General features: G+C 35.1%; 4 protein-coding genes across 4 annotated transcripts; 1 reads left to right on the top strand and 3 right to left on the bottom strand.

Moving 5' to 3' along the window:
- Nucleotides 1-377: 377 nt before the first annotated feature.
- ytr (U4/U6.U5 small nuclear ribonucleoprotein 27 kDa protein yantar) lies at nucleotides 378-1,340 on the top strand. The gene is made up of 2 exons (XM_088039632.1): nucleotides 378-485; nucleotides 556-1,340. The coding sequence occupies exon 2, from the start codon at nucleotides 562-564 to the stop codon at nucleotides 1,051-1,053; it is 492 nt and encodes a 163-aa protein (XP_087895758.1). The 5' UTR covers nucleotides 378-485; nucleotides 556-561; the 3' UTR covers nucleotides 1,054-1,340.
- Nucleotides 1,331-6,205, bottom strand: FANCI (Fanconi anemia complementation group I). Its single transcript, XM_088039547.1, has 16 exons — nucleotides 6,045-6,205; nucleotides 5,714-5,997; nucleotides 5,499-5,666; nucleotides 5,220-5,449; nucleotides 4,833-5,172; nucleotides 4,559-4,782; nucleotides 4,311-4,512; nucleotides 3,994-4,259; nucleotides 3,633-3,946; nucleotides 3,210-3,577; nucleotides 2,835-3,160; nucleotides 2,587-2,780; nucleotides 2,367-2,537; nucleotides 2,145-2,316; nucleotides 1,882-2,098; nucleotides 1,331-1,837 (listed from the first exon to the last, which is right to left on the bottom strand). Exons 1-16 carry the CDS (start codon nucleotides 6,132-6,134, stop codon nucleotides 1,414-1,416), a joined length of 3,990 nt encoding a protein of 1,329 aa, XP_087895673.1. The 5' UTR covers nucleotides 6,135-6,205; the 3' UTR covers nucleotides 1,331-1,413.
- Nucleotides 6,206-7,012: 807 nt separating this feature from the next.
- LOC148172535 (transcription factor VBP) lies at nucleotides 7,013-9,480 on the bottom strand. Its single transcript, XM_088039623.1, has 3 exons — nucleotides 9,305-9,480; nucleotides 7,591-7,782; nucleotides 7,013-7,539 (listed from the first exon to the last, which is right to left on the bottom strand). The coding sequence occupies exons 1-3, from the start codon at nucleotides 9,426-9,428 to the stop codon at nucleotides 7,202-7,204; spliced, it is 654 nt and encodes a 217-aa protein (XP_087895749.1). The 5' UTR covers nucleotides 9,429-9,480; the 3' UTR covers nucleotides 7,013-7,201.
- A 3,052-nt stretch (nucleotides 9,481-12,532) lies between these two features.
- LOC148172534 (major facilitator superfamily domain-containing protein 6-like) lies at nucleotides 12,533-14,524 on the bottom strand. The gene is made up of 7 exons (XM_088039635.1): nucleotides 14,244-14,524; nucleotides 13,652-14,190; nucleotides 13,421-13,603; nucleotides 13,237-13,373; nucleotides 13,080-13,192; nucleotides 12,789-13,034; nucleotides 12,533-12,742 (listed from the first exon to the last, which is right to left on the bottom strand). Exons 1-7 carry the CDS (start codon nucleotides 14,299-14,301, stop codon nucleotides 12,564-12,566), a joined length of 1,455 nt encoding a protein of 484 aa, XP_087895761.1. The 5' UTR covers nucleotides 14,302-14,524; the 3' UTR covers nucleotides 12,533-12,563.
- Between the last annotated feature and the right edge of the window lie 56 nt (nucleotides 14,525-14,580).

Raw genomic sequence — 14,580 nt, 5'->3', positions numbered from 1 at the left:
TTTTGGACATGTTATCACCACACCCAGGAACACAACACCCTGTTCCACCTGTAGTCATATTCACAAACAACATTATAATGTTAACTTGGGTAATTAAACTACTAAATTATTTACGCTACACAACGTTATCACTACATTAGACACTAAACTAAAACGAAATTAAGAAAATACACAAGGAAATTCGGAAAACACTCTTAACGAAAGTGCAAAACAAAATGCAAGTGCAAATTTGCAGACTCTGCACAAATTTGAATTCCAAGAATCTGTCAACGACTGCTGCGCTTGAATTAAAATACCAAGCGCCACCTAGATCAGAAGCCGGAAACAATAATTTATGTTAAGGCCAGATTTTTATAGATGGAGGTAAAGTAGCTGAAAAGTTCATCCTATGGAGTGCCCGTGCCTTGATCATAACTAAAATCGACGTTTTTCTGTATCGATCTGACAGTTGTCAAAAAAGTGACGTTTGTTTACTACTTTCTCAGGTAAAAAAATCGAGCATTTTTTCGGTAAACCAAACTTTCTTTTTTGAAATTTAAAGATTTGTTTTTTAAGGTTTTGATGGGTAGACGCAGCCGATCCAAGTCACCGTATGGGGCCAGACGGCGCGATAGAGACAGGGAAAGGGATAAAGACAGAGACAGGGATAGGGAACGGGACCGGGAAAGAGAGAGAGAACGCCATAGAAGGAAACGGTCCAAGGACCGGTCCAGAGAAAGGGAACGAAGACGGCATTCACATGACAGAGAACCTCGTCGCAGGTACTCACGTTCTTTGACAAGATCCAGATCCAGATCCCGGTCTCTGGATAAAAAATCTGCGAGGCCTATACAGCCGGAAAGACCGGTTGTCACCGCCGCTGATCTGGAAGGGAAAAGTGCCGACGAGCAAGAAATGATGAAGATGATGGGTTTTTGCAACTTTAACACAACAAAAGGAAAGAAGGTTGATGGGAATGAAATAGGGGGTGTGCATGTTATTTTAAAGAGAAAATATAGACAGTATATGAATAGGAAAGGGGGCTTCAATAGGCCTTTAGACTTTGTTGCGTGAACAACCGGGTTTTCTTACCTCAAATGTCAGGTTAGATGGAAATGGATACCTCAGATCTAGATGTTGATACACTTGTAGTATATTCAAGTTTGAGATTTCAAGTGTTATTTACAGCTTTGTTATGATGGGTATAGTAAAGTGTTCTACGGGTTGTTCTATCTGCATATTAATAGTTAAGTTTCCATTTTAGGATAAGTGTAACTTAAATTTGATACTGACGTAATGATGTCTGTTAAAGACCATTTTTTGTAATAAATAAATGTACAATAAATTTTAAATAATTCTTACTTAGAGCTCATTTTAATTATAAATATAAAAAGACATCGTTTACATAACAATACAATATGACACTACCTCAAATCACTTTTTCTTCTTAGCAGGTGGAGGCGAAGTGTCCTCTTCTGTCTCATCGTTCTCATTGTCACTGCTAACACTCTCTTGGGTCCTTTGCGTGGAGGCTGCATCACCAGCCTGCTCCAATACCTCCTTCAGACCCATAATCCTGAAATCCCTAACAGTTCCTTGTCCAATAAACTTAGACAAGTCAATTTTGGTTTTGTTAGATAACTGCATAACAAATTTACTGAACTGCTCAATTTCGTAAATAACTTTAGGGATCAAACGTGTCTCCTTGAGAACTTTATTCTTTAGCGTCGTGGAATCGACGTTTTTCTTATTCTTTTTAGGTGATTCTGCCTGTTTTTGACTCTCTTCAATATACATAATGAGTTTATAAACAACAGGAGAGAGTTGTTTTCCCGCTAATTTCACGAGTCTCTCAAATCTGAAAAAAATATTACTCAACGAGCAAAAAACGGGGAGATTTACCTGGCTGTTTGAAAAACTGGATTGTTTTTCGACGAACGCAAACCGAAGTATTTTGCCAGTGAACCCAGAGTGCAATACAGCGATGACAAGTTTTTCAACGTTGCTTCAGACAAGCTTCCGATGGGAACGGTACAGTTACTGAGGTTTGTTAAGATTGTTACAATGAAGCATAACTGGCAGCAGACTCCACGCTCGCGATTTTTTAAATCTTCTTGTCCTGAAAGGAGAGTTGAAGACTGGTTTGGGAGCAACAAAAATCTTACTTCTTTCTAAACCATCTCCGGCAAAACTGATCATGCTATACTCTGCTCGCAAACGCGCGATGATCCACTCTACGTGTTCAAGAATCGACTTAATACTATTACAGAGAGATATGAAAACGTTGTTTGCAGTGAGTTCGTTTATGATTTTGAACTCTTCAACGGCGTGTTCTTCCTAAAACAAGCATTCTTATACCACGAGTTGGAACGAATACTGGGAATTACTTCATTGATCACACCGGTGACATCTCCTAAATGGACAGACGCTTGTTCAAAGAGAGTTAAACTAACTTTGAACTTGATGTGACAATCAAAAAGCAGAGTAACAAATGCTTGGGCCGACGGTTTACTGTTGATGCTGTTATTGACGGCATGATTCTTTAGCCACTCCATCATCTACAACGAATTAAACTAACAGATTTCGTAAAACGATTGTCGAATCTACCTGTAACGCCAATGCATTGTTATCTGTAGGTATCTGGTGAACAAAAAAACTCAAAGTATTTATCACAAGCAACGACAGTTTCTTAATCTCAGGATCCTCGGACACCTCGTCTTCATCCAGTTCCAACAGTCTTTGATAAGTTTGCACAAAACCTGACAAGTGTGTGTTTAAGTCCTCATTGGCATCCCTACAACCTAATTATACAGTTTTAAAGAAAAAGCGCCAAGTTGTGAATTATGCTAACTTACCGACTTTGATCAAAAACGCGTGAAAATTACTCCGATGGCAGTTAACGATGGTGTTTAGAATCAGAAGAAAACACTCAACTGCTAAAACAGCCGTTGTGCAATCAAAATCTGCAAAATCTGTGAAGCGCTTAATTATTCTTTCGTAGATGATCACCGCAATGTTGCACAAATGGTCGTAATTTCTTTTAGCAACTTGAATGTCGATGATCTTTTTATTTTTTGCGGAAGACACCAACGTGAGCGTTGCTTGCATTACGTGTTGGTGAAAATCCCTTTTTGTTTTAATAACATTTGATTGTCCTATCGTTGTCCATGGAACTGTGGACCTTAAAAATATAATTCTTACTAATGTCTCGACAATTTTCGACAGCTTACTCGTGGAGCAAACTCAGCATTTTTGTGATGACTTCAAAATCTAAAACAGTTTCTGGGACTTTCAGATTTTTTGACGATTTCTGTCCATCTTTTTTTATTGTGGTATTATTCACCGTTTGGGTGGTTTTGTTAGCGTCTTTTTTCTTTTTATCAGATTTTTTGGGTTTGTTGATGGTCTTCAAATGATGCAATAATCGGGTGTAACCTTGGAATAGTTGATTGATTTCTTTGCCATTATCCTCCGACTCTAGTTCCCAAGAATGAAATTTGTACCCAATCAACGCTTCATATACACTTAAAGCTTCTTTTAACATTAGAAGTTTCTGTTGTGCTTCAGGCATAATATCGCTTAAATCAGTGCCATCATCCTAAAAAATCACATATTAAAAGTGTCACATAAGTTAAAATAACGAAAAATCATACCAATTCTAAATGCACCAGCTCGCATTTTATCATTCTTGAGCACAACGATTCCAAAATATTCGCGAATCTTCTAACCGCTGCGTTTTCACTGTCTTCCTTTGCTACTTTTGGAACAAGTAAACCAACAGCGTAAATTAAATTTCCGAGCGGCTCCTGCAAAAATACGGTCACATCCCTCGTAACTGTGATCTTATCGAATTTTAAAGGAGGAAGTGTGTCCTCATCGATGGTATAAAAATCACGAAAGTGGAACCACAATGTTTCCAAAACCGGAATAGCTAATTCTGGGTTTAAACAAACTGCATTGTAGAGACCTCAAAATGAAAATTCGTTGAAAGTTCAAACTGTAAACTTAAATTACCTGCATATAACTGGACCCGGACTTCTGCTTGTTGCATGAAGCATCGTTTCAGGATGTCTAAAACTTCCAAACACAAGGCTTCATTGCTAAAAACGCCGGGTGCACTCTGTGAGGCATTACTCATAGAAATTTGGGTGTAAAGAGAGTGTCCAGAGGCATATGAACCGTTTGAGCTGCTCTGGCTCAACACTGCTAAATTCGATATTTTTAAGTTTGTCAGTAATTTCAAAAACCCAATTACGGCAACTTGGCGAGTTTCAGAGAACCTAAACAATTTGTGTCAGATCGATAAATCAGTTATTGTTCTAATTATAAACCTCGAATAAAGCGCTTTCCTCAAAAGTAGGATAAAGTGGTCCCTTATTGTAGGCGAAACCTTTGTCAAAGGTATGATGGCATCTAAGAGTAGTTTCGCGTTGTTTCCTGGTATTTGAGGAAGTGCTTCCATGAGGGAAACTATCGTGCTTTTATTTTCCAGCATTAGAAGAGGGAGATTCTTACTCATCATGTAAAGACATTCTGAAACAAAACATGTAAAACCCTTAAACTCTTTTTTTTTCCTCACCTATGTATTGAGTGACAGTATTTTCAGTTATTACTCCATTGCTTAGTTGTTCTATGATTACAGCAGCCGTGTATCTCTTCCTTTTTATAATTTTGAATAAAATCAGACTTCCCAACTGCCACTGTTTTTCAGCAATTGGATCTCTCCCTAAAGCTGAACCTACACCCAATAAAACAAATGCAAAATTGACCAGTCCTTGGAGGATTAGCTCTCTATCTTGAGCACTTGAATAAAAAAATCAGTTAATTTAAACCCAAGAAAGATCATTACTAACCTAGAGAGTATAACTTGATTAAAAACACTTTCAATTTTGTTAGTGCTGGGTACCATTTCTCTAAACCACGCAGAGCCAGTTTTTTTGTGTTCTTCATTAAAAGTTCTAGTAATACACGATCTGATAATTTCGAACACTCTTTCTTCATAATGATGAATGGTGGAAATCGTCAACAAGACACTCAATTGAAAGGGGTGCATAATAAACTCAGGGGATCTCATCATGTTTTTGAGGAAGCTCAAATAGTCTTTAATACAGTCTTGTCCCAAAGAAGCTGCAGTGTGGATATGAAACAGTACTGTGCTTTCTGCTTCAGTAGTGTCTTCCCCAGAAATTTCCTCTAGAAATGATTGAACTAACTCAGAGTGACGAAAAATGAAATCATACCAATTGCGTCAATGTTCTCAGAGTTAGAATCAGGAGAATCAGAAACTTCTTTGTACCTTAACCCAAAATACTGCTGCAATTTCATGAATATGATTCTACTGTTATTTTGTTTGCAAAGTCTTAACAGTTGGTATACAAACGCAGGGATTTCTTGTGGTGTTAGCTTTTCTAAGTATTTCCCTAACTTGTTGACAACTTGCTGGTGCTGCTCCTTTGTTAATGGCATGTCGCTATAAATTAAAATTCAGCAATAAAACAACAATTTTCTTACACCCCCACATGAACATCTCTGCCAAAGATGTGGCATTACTAGGAAACCACTGCAACATACAAATTGAACTAATAAGTTGGTTCTTGTATTCATCTCCTGTAATTTCCTCTTCATTGTATTCAACACATTCTTTTTCACTTATTATGTGCAGTAATTCTGGCAACATCTCCTTCCAACTGTAACCAACTTGTAAAGAAGCGCTTTTAATTGTGACGATGTTTACCTCATTTGCGACGCAGTTTGGGATTGAAGACACTCAATACAAAAATCACACAATTTTAACAAATCCTCGGCTTTAAATTTCGGCAGTTCCATGCAAATTCGACGAATAATAGCGTTAGAATGTGTGGACGAAAGTTCTCGCTTTTCTAATTCTTTTACGGCTTTCATTATAATTTCAAAGCGTTTTTGATGAACATTTGGGGTGTCGTGAAGCCCTTCAAGAATGTAGTTCCATGTGTATGTGAAATTTGCACTGCCTATACGAGATTCAACAAGATTTAGCAGCTGCAGAAAAAAGGTAAGAATTTCAAATTTCGTTAGTTTAAACTTGCCTCGTCTACTGGTACGCTCGATAAGTACTTCTGGAGCCCCTCAGTGTCGCGTTTTTGGCCAAAATTGCGGACTTTTTCTTCTGTTATCATTGTAAAACTTTAAGCGCCAAACTTTGAATTGTAGGTTATGTTTACATTGCACAACCTTGCGTACTGCAATAAAATACATAATGTGCTGAATCCATACTTCTCAGATTATACATTCCGTCAAATTTCAAATTTTGTTTATTTTTAATAATTTTTTATAGTTAATTAATGCTTAACCGTACAATAATAAAAAAACGTAACCATTGTTTTAATTTTTTATTAAAAAAAAAAACAACACAAATTCATTTAGAACTGGTTCAAATTGATCATTTTCCTATTTACACAAAAGCTGGTAACAAATAACAGCCCATGGTGCCCAAAAACCGGATACAAAGAATATATAAAATCGAAGTGTTACTCCGACTTTATTGCCCACAATGAATGGTAAATTCTGCAACAAAAACAGTTTAGTACTAATTACACAAATTAAACATTTACCTCTCCCGGAATGCTGCCTTTGAGCTCCTCGTGGTCTTGACATTCTCCATGGCTTTTGCGAGGAAAATTTATATAAGGTCCACGGTTTAGCGCTATAGTTCTACGAGCAATAGCTCTAGAAATTAAAGAACTCATTTTAGAAAAATTCAAATTTCTGGAAACTTGACGTCTGACGTAGAAGAAAAATGCCAAGTTGTTTTGAATAGCATTTGATATCTATGGAGATACATTCAAATATTTTTCAACAGCGAGGCGATATAATACAAAACTCCTTCTAATAATAAATAAAACACCGTCACCTGCTTTGCGAAATTGAGTTTAATTTTTACTTATTCTTTACAAATCATTAATACAAAGTTAGATCAATTTGTATATAAAATACATTTTACCTGTGTTATTTTCACCTATTATAGAATAATAAATAAACTTCTTTAAATTACTCAACATGTCAATATTGTGAAGGCACCAAACTAACTACATTAGATATTGCAAAGTGTATGTGGTCTTAAAATTATTTAAAAATCTAACTTTTAATTTTATTTTTGTTAAATTGTGCTTTTATTACAACTAACAACTAGAGTATACTAAAATCACAGTTCATAAATTCTGGACTAATCAGACAGCTCAGCTCATCAGGACACACATATTTGCGTATCTCTGCCAGCAATTTCTATTGCTTTCTTCTGTAAAAGCATCTGGCGCAAAGATGAGGTTTCTTCTCTCAACGTCAAGACTTGTGCTCTCAAAATCGCATTTTCATGCTCAAGAATCGTCGCTCTTAATGCAATTTGGTCTTCTCTCATTTTACGAGCATCCCGCGACTTCTTCGCTGCTTGATTATTTCTTCTTCGCCTCTCAAAATACTTTTCGTCTTTCTGTTCTTCAGGTATGGGCTTCTTTTCTCCTCTTTGTCTTCGAAAACTTGACGCATATAATGGAGAAACAGGAGAAGTCACTGTGGGTCTGGTGTCTAGAACGATACTTTCAGTCTATTTTGTAATTAAATTATTAATGTAATTACTTATTTGGTCGTTTTGCAAAACGTGATGAAGAGGATGCGGATATCCAAAAATCGGTGACGGAGCCAACAATGACTTGGTTGGTAAGTTCAAAAATTTGTTTTCACCGTCGACACATGGAATTTCATCCGTGGGTGGTGGCAGAGGGCAATCTGATGAAATTCTCTGAATAGGCGCTGTTTTACTGTGGATATCTAGACATAGATTAAACTGTTTTGTAGGTAAATTACAAGAAGTGAAAAGGGGCCTATAAGATAGATGTTGCGTGTTGGTTGGGAGGCGTGATCGTGTTTTCATGTTATGAATATTCTGAGAAATGTACGATTGTTTCTGAAGTAAATTAATGCGGTCAGATAAAACCATCACAACATGCTTTTGTGTGAGATTTAAAAATGTAATCTGGGCGCGTTTAATTTGGTTTGCATCAATTTAATAAAATGAAAGTTGGATTGGGTAAATTACGGGAAAAAACGCAAACCGAGGCATATTTGACACAAAGCTAATTTCACTCGTTTTAGACGAGTCTTTAATTTAGAGATAAAATGAGGATAACTAGCTAAAAAAACTATTTTATTGTTTGAAGAATTGAATAACAGCAAACAGTTTTTTTTTCAATAAAGCCACTCAAGATATTTAATAATATGAATTAGATAAAATAAGGTTTATCTGAATTGTTGGAGTTTTTGTTGGTATTTATCTGTTATTTATTAAGCGTAAAAGTTATAAAAAATATTTTTCTTTTAATTGTTGGAGTTTTTTTGGCGATTATCTATTTTTTATTAAACTTAAAAGTTGTAAAAAAATCTTTTAAGCAACATCGAAACTGAATCAAAGTGAACAAATTTGATCTCAAAACTTAAAGCACTCAACGAATCCATATAAGCATCTCCTTCATTTAATAAGTAAAGTAAAAGCATTTTAAAACCTAAATTATTTATAGGAGAAAGATTACAAAAAAGTCGAAAAAAATTAAATCAGTAAACCTAATCTGAAAAAACTTAGAAATGGTTTTTATTGTTTGAGAACGTGATACATTATAGTCTTATCATCAGAATTTAATTTGTTTTTCAAATATAAATTTTGACTATAATATTTTTTAGTCTAATAATTTAAAGCTATAAAAGGTAATGTATTTTGAAAAATTTCTAGAATACTTAAAAGTCCTAAATATTCCAAATGTTAAAATCTAAATATGTAGAAAAATTTTGAAACCTACATAAGAATTCAAAGTTGTGTTGCAATTTTTTAAAATTTACCTTTAGACAAAGTCAGGTAAGAAAAAATTCTGGATATTCTAAAAGTTTTAAGATTCTAGTTTGTTAAAGATATTAAAAAATAACAATTAAATGTTTGAAAATGTTACTAAATAACTATCTAAGAAAACCTAAATATAATCAAAATAATCAAACTTTGCTACTTGTATTAAGCAGAAAACATCTGAGAATTTAAAATATTGACCACAAGTCTCACTAAACTTTTTAATAATGCTTATAATTTAAATTTTAATGTTTATTTTAAAGTTTCAAATGATTTTTTCTCTATAAATTGTGCCATTTAATATCTTCTAATAATTTAGTATGCAAAGTTGGAATCTAAATACGCAATATAATGCCAAAAATTTTCATTTCGTCAAAACTTGTACAAGTAAAAATAAAATGTGCTGGGTGCATGTAAATTGATGTGTAACTTTCACGTGTTTACATTTGGCTGTCTAACCTGATCCTTGCGGTGTTAAAAAGTAATTACATCTCCTCAACAAGCTGTACGCAGAAAACGCAGACACTGGTAAAAATCCGTTACCGGCGCCTCCACCAAAATTATAAGAGCTTTGCGCATCCATTTTAAATTCACTACACTATTTAAAATAACAAAAACCATGCAAATCTTATCAATTTTTTTGAGTACCGCTTTTGATGAAGATAAAAGCAGAAGTCTAAATAAACACTGACAATAGTCAGGATATGCGATAATTTGATCCTAGTGTTCTCATATTACGGTAACATAACGTTGCTATGAATTTAATATGAAGAATGAAGGCGTCGGCGTCGGTGATTCCCGCCTTTTTCGACTTGCGCAAAAGTCGATGAAATCTATTGGACATTGAAATACGTTACCAACAAGTATATTTGCCAAGACTTAACGGTGGAAAACATTGTGTTATATTAAACTCCACCCCAACACGTTTGGGGGTGAAAATCATGAAGAACGTTCGTTAATTATTAAAAGACTTCGACTATAATATGACCAAATATATGACTGCAACACAGTAACCATTATTTTCCGTCGTTCGAACGCCATATACACGCATTAACCGGCTTCTATTATGCATGAATTACTTTATTTTTAATTCCGTTGTATCTTGTTATAAGTTATTATTTATGCCTAATATTCTAACTCGTTATGGATAATCGAACAGTGCGGTTATTTCCATGAGGTATAATGTTGAGGACCTTTTATAATCGATGAACACACTAATGAGGTTTTTTATTATTTAAAGTGACTGCGAAATCAACGGCAGCTATTGCAGACATTTCGTTAAAGACAAGAAGGGTAGTTGTGGTGACACCCTCAAAGAGACAGAGTTTGACCAATAAAAACCAATTAGGTTAAGTAGTCCAGTATTCCAATTACCAATTATAAATTCCATAAACATCTAATTTCTTTATGAAGTCCGTCTTATTGGCCGTCGATTCAGTTGAGGAGTAAATTTTTAACAACCGCTTTAGCTTTTCAGTTTTCAGTTCGAGAAAAGGTTCTAATTGAAAAATATTGTGTCGGATTTTACTTTACAATAGTTTAAAATTTTGTTTTGTTTTACAAGAAGTTTCGTCAAGTTTTTGAGATATTCACAACAGTACAGTAAATGATGATATACTCCTAATACATATTTAGTTCTTCAATATTTAATTTTACTCAAGAAAATTTTTGGTCATCACAATTTAAAATGACTAAATTTGTCTCTTTAGTGCTAATATTTTGGCTACACTTTTTGTCTTCTCTATGAAACAAAATGTTACACAGCAAATCCACAGCTCGACTTTGTGCGCTTTTTGCTATCAGCATCTAATCAATTGAGTCTTGTTTGTGCATTATACCATGGCTTGGTGCATCTCAAAATCGAAAGTAGTCGACAATACCAAATTGTTTTATGTTAAATCTTATCCCAGAGTGAATTATATCTATTTAACATTTGTTTAATATCCTCTTATTTCTTACTTTCAAGCCGAATTCGGCAGCGCCCTTTAATTTTTTGATCAAACACACGCATGGTTTCATCTTATCAATTATCGCTTAGTGACATCATCAAATGGACGTTATTAGGTGTTACCACATGTGGAATCACACGGCTCGCTCGAGGAACTCTATGGGGTTTATTTGGAGTCCCGGATGTAATAATTACTCGGCGCGATAGGACATCGAAACGATCACACGCCACCGAGGAATTATGCCAACCTATAATATTACAGTCGCTTACCTCTGTGAATTTTAAATACCAGTACATTAATTACGGATTATAATAGACCTATGACATGACCATTTCGGAGATCTAATATTCCTTTTGATAACAGACTGAAACAATAATACGCTGTAAGGTAATTGAAGAGGTTATAGCTCAGAAAAAGACGAAACATTCCACGTTTATTCTCGATCCCTACAAATTATCTCTTTTATTTTATTCATAGGTTTTCATGTCTATACGTTTCGATGGAAAGACAATAATACATGACTTTGTTTGTTTGGATTTTTCTGTTTGCGTAAACTGAGCATAATATATCATAATGGGGACATGAATTCTGTTTGCACTGACATCAGAGGACATGTTGATATTAGATGATAAAAATCTTGATCGAATTATAGTTTGTGTCTCTGAACTTTGTTCAAACTGACAGTAATCGACATCGTGTTACGTGTAGCCACACAGTAAAATATCTAACAATGAAATAATAATCCGATTAGATCAAATACTTTCTTATTGATTACTCCCGACACTGATTAAAATCTCAAAGACTCAAAATGGTGGATGCGCCAGGCTAAAACATTTTTTGCATCTCTACGCTTATTTTTTCTAAACAGTGAAATTAATCAACAAAACAACATGACAGTAATCCTTCATTTCTCGCACTGTCGTGTCTGAATGTAATTCTTCCTATTTTATTACATAAACGATTTAAAATTTGTATCGTGAGATGTTACCAGAGGAAAGTTTATCATAAATATTTCGCGAATGAGTGTTTCGTGTTCATTTTCGTTTGTAATTTAACGCCGCACGGTGTAATGTTTAAAGTTGGGTAAAGTTGTGTAAAGATGGCAGGGTATTAGTTCATTATCTTTCAGGTGATATTACAGTCTTGCGCGTCAAATGGTGAGAAAGTTCAGCTGTGTGTGCCCTAACTTTGTTATGGAAACAGAATTACCACTAAAATAGTCATTATTATTAGGGTCATTAGGTATGACCTGGCCGATCTTTATGCACACGAAGGCAGTAACGTATTTTATCATTTTGTCGTTTTACTATCATACCTACATTGTTAGTAATACTTCCGACGAGAATGTTCAGGAACCCTGGACTGGTATCAAGCAACACACAATGCGGGTATTTCTAACTTGAAATGGGATGTTTCAGATTAAGTTTGAAAAAAAATCAGTACTGTCCTGACGTGTGACATGAAAACGAATTTTTAGAGGTGGATGTGAAGTCATAAGCCGTGAGACCTTATCGAGCTGTAACAGGTGACGCGGCGACACGTAAGGCTATTGCGTTGCGCTCACTTATTATCAAATCAGTCACCCCAACCTGCCAACGATCAAACGATTTTTATATTTTCCTAAACAGACGCAGACACATCATTTATTTTGTACGATTTTTTACGGCGGAAAACTTCCACAAAGAATATCTAAAAAATACACCGACGATTGAGCTCGGAAACTATCAAAATGAGTTAATTTGTACAAAATCTTTATTATAAAACGCACATTACATTATTTCTTCGTAATCGCCCTGTCTTTGCCTTCTTTCCTTCCTAAGAATACTCCGATGAATCAGAAAATGTAAAAACCCACAAATCACTGCCACCCAAGTAAAGATGTGGAACGTGGTTCTTCCTCCAAAATATCGAAAGGACAACCCGCCTAGAATACTTCCGATGGCATATCCTAGATGTTACGTTTAAAACTTTTATTGTTTAATTAACTTAGCTACCAGTTCCATCTCCCATTCCGGCGGCTATTCCTTGCATTGTAGCCGACATCCCTGGTGGAGCTAACTCATTAGCGTATGCAACTATTGCAGTATAAGTGAGCGCAAATGTTGGTCCTTGCATGAACAATTCAACGAGTACAATCCACCAAGGATTTGGGGACAGGGAAATGAGTCCTAGGCGTAAAGCGTAGTTGATAAAACATAAAGTAAATCCGTGGACGTGCCCCAATTTCTGTAAAATTTTCCCTGAAATTAATTAATTTAGATTGTAAAATAAAAAATTGATTTAACCTGAGATGAAGAAAAACAGTGTTTCACCGGCCAAAGTTTCGGCAGCTAAAGTTAAACCTTCTATAAGTTTTATTTGAGAAGTGTTGGTTTGGAGAGCTAAATCCTCTAAATACCTGAAATACATTTAACACAACGAATCAACGATTGTTTACTTTACCAAAACAAGAAATAAATAATAAGTCCATCCAATATTCCAGCCAGAACGGTAAACGTTATAAAAACAACGACGTGTCGATCACTCAACAGTATTCTTAAGTCTTTGAAAATGTTTTTGGGAGCTTCAATAACCGGTAGCTTAAATCAACGATCTGAGAATACCATTTTAAAAAATTTCCAGTTACCTCAAGTTTCAGGCAAACCAGAAAATCGAATGTAGAGAAAATGAGCATAATCGCAAAAGCAGGTGCATAGTTGTTAGAGGTGTTTGAAAATCGATCGACCACGTACCCTGCCAGTACTCCTGCTAATCCAAAACCGATAGAACCCCATAATCTTTGTGCACCGTAATCGGCTTGGTCACCAACCTTTAATTAAAGGAACAGACATGTGCAATTTTTTTCGTTATGACTTACTATGTCAAAACAAACAGCGTCACTGACTGAATTTATCACGTTAAATCCTATTGTTCCTAAAGACATGAAAATAATAAAACTCCAAAAGGTCAATGATCTGTATAGTGTAGGACTTTGGGGATCTTCAATGCAAACAAATCGACAGGTGTTTGCTACAAACGGTAAAGATAAGGGGCAAATCTCTCCCGCGTGAGTTATCCATAGAATTGTTGAATTAGTCACACAATTGGAATTACAAATGACTCTGACATCTGCTTGGCATGAAGATGAGAAATTTGATTTCTCATTTTTTAGATCGTATGTTGTTAATTCGCGTTTTGGAATATAGAAGATACCATAAAAACATAGAGTCATAGTAATGATTAGAGCTAGAAAGATAAGTTTTCGGCACTGTCGATAGACATCGATGAGGAGTCCGAATAAAGGTTTTGTCAGGACAAACGTAAATGGTAAAATGCCTGTTACAGTTCCCATAACTACTGGAGATATACCCAGATCTTTGCCTAAAAGGGGTAGTTGTGGTAATATGGGCCCCATAGCTGAAAAAAATATTTAGGCACCTAAATGTTAAGTGGTAGTAATGTTTATTTACCTCCCATAAATAGGAAATAATGGAGTTTGATAGCTAATAATCGTTTATTTATCTTCATTTCCTCACTTGTACACACGATTTATGCATTTAAATTAAATTCATTTGAAAATACGAACTGGGGACAAAAGCAAACTTGTTTTTTTTTCAAGATTACTGTTATCTTTATTTGTATAAGTGACTATTTTCCTTGAATTCTCACACATGTGGATCTAAACTATTGTCTGAATACTCATTAGCCTTCACTATTAGCGTAGATAAAGGTGAGTTTAGTTATATAAAACGATAAGTACTAATGTAATAACCTTCACACTTTTTCTTTGAGATTATCACATAAAGT

This window comes from Gnatocerus cornutus, chromosome 6, assembly GCF_029298725.1.
Source record: "Gnatocerus cornutus isolate USDA-ARS CGAHR chromosome 6, icGnaCorn1.1, whole genome shotgun sequence".
NCBI classification, from domain to species: domain Eukaryota; kingdom Metazoa; phylum Arthropoda; class Insecta; order Coleoptera; family Tenebrionidae; genus Gnatocerus; species Gnatocerus cornutus.
Note: the sequence above shows the minus strand (reverse complement) of the source record. Positions and strands in the feature narration are given on the sequence as shown.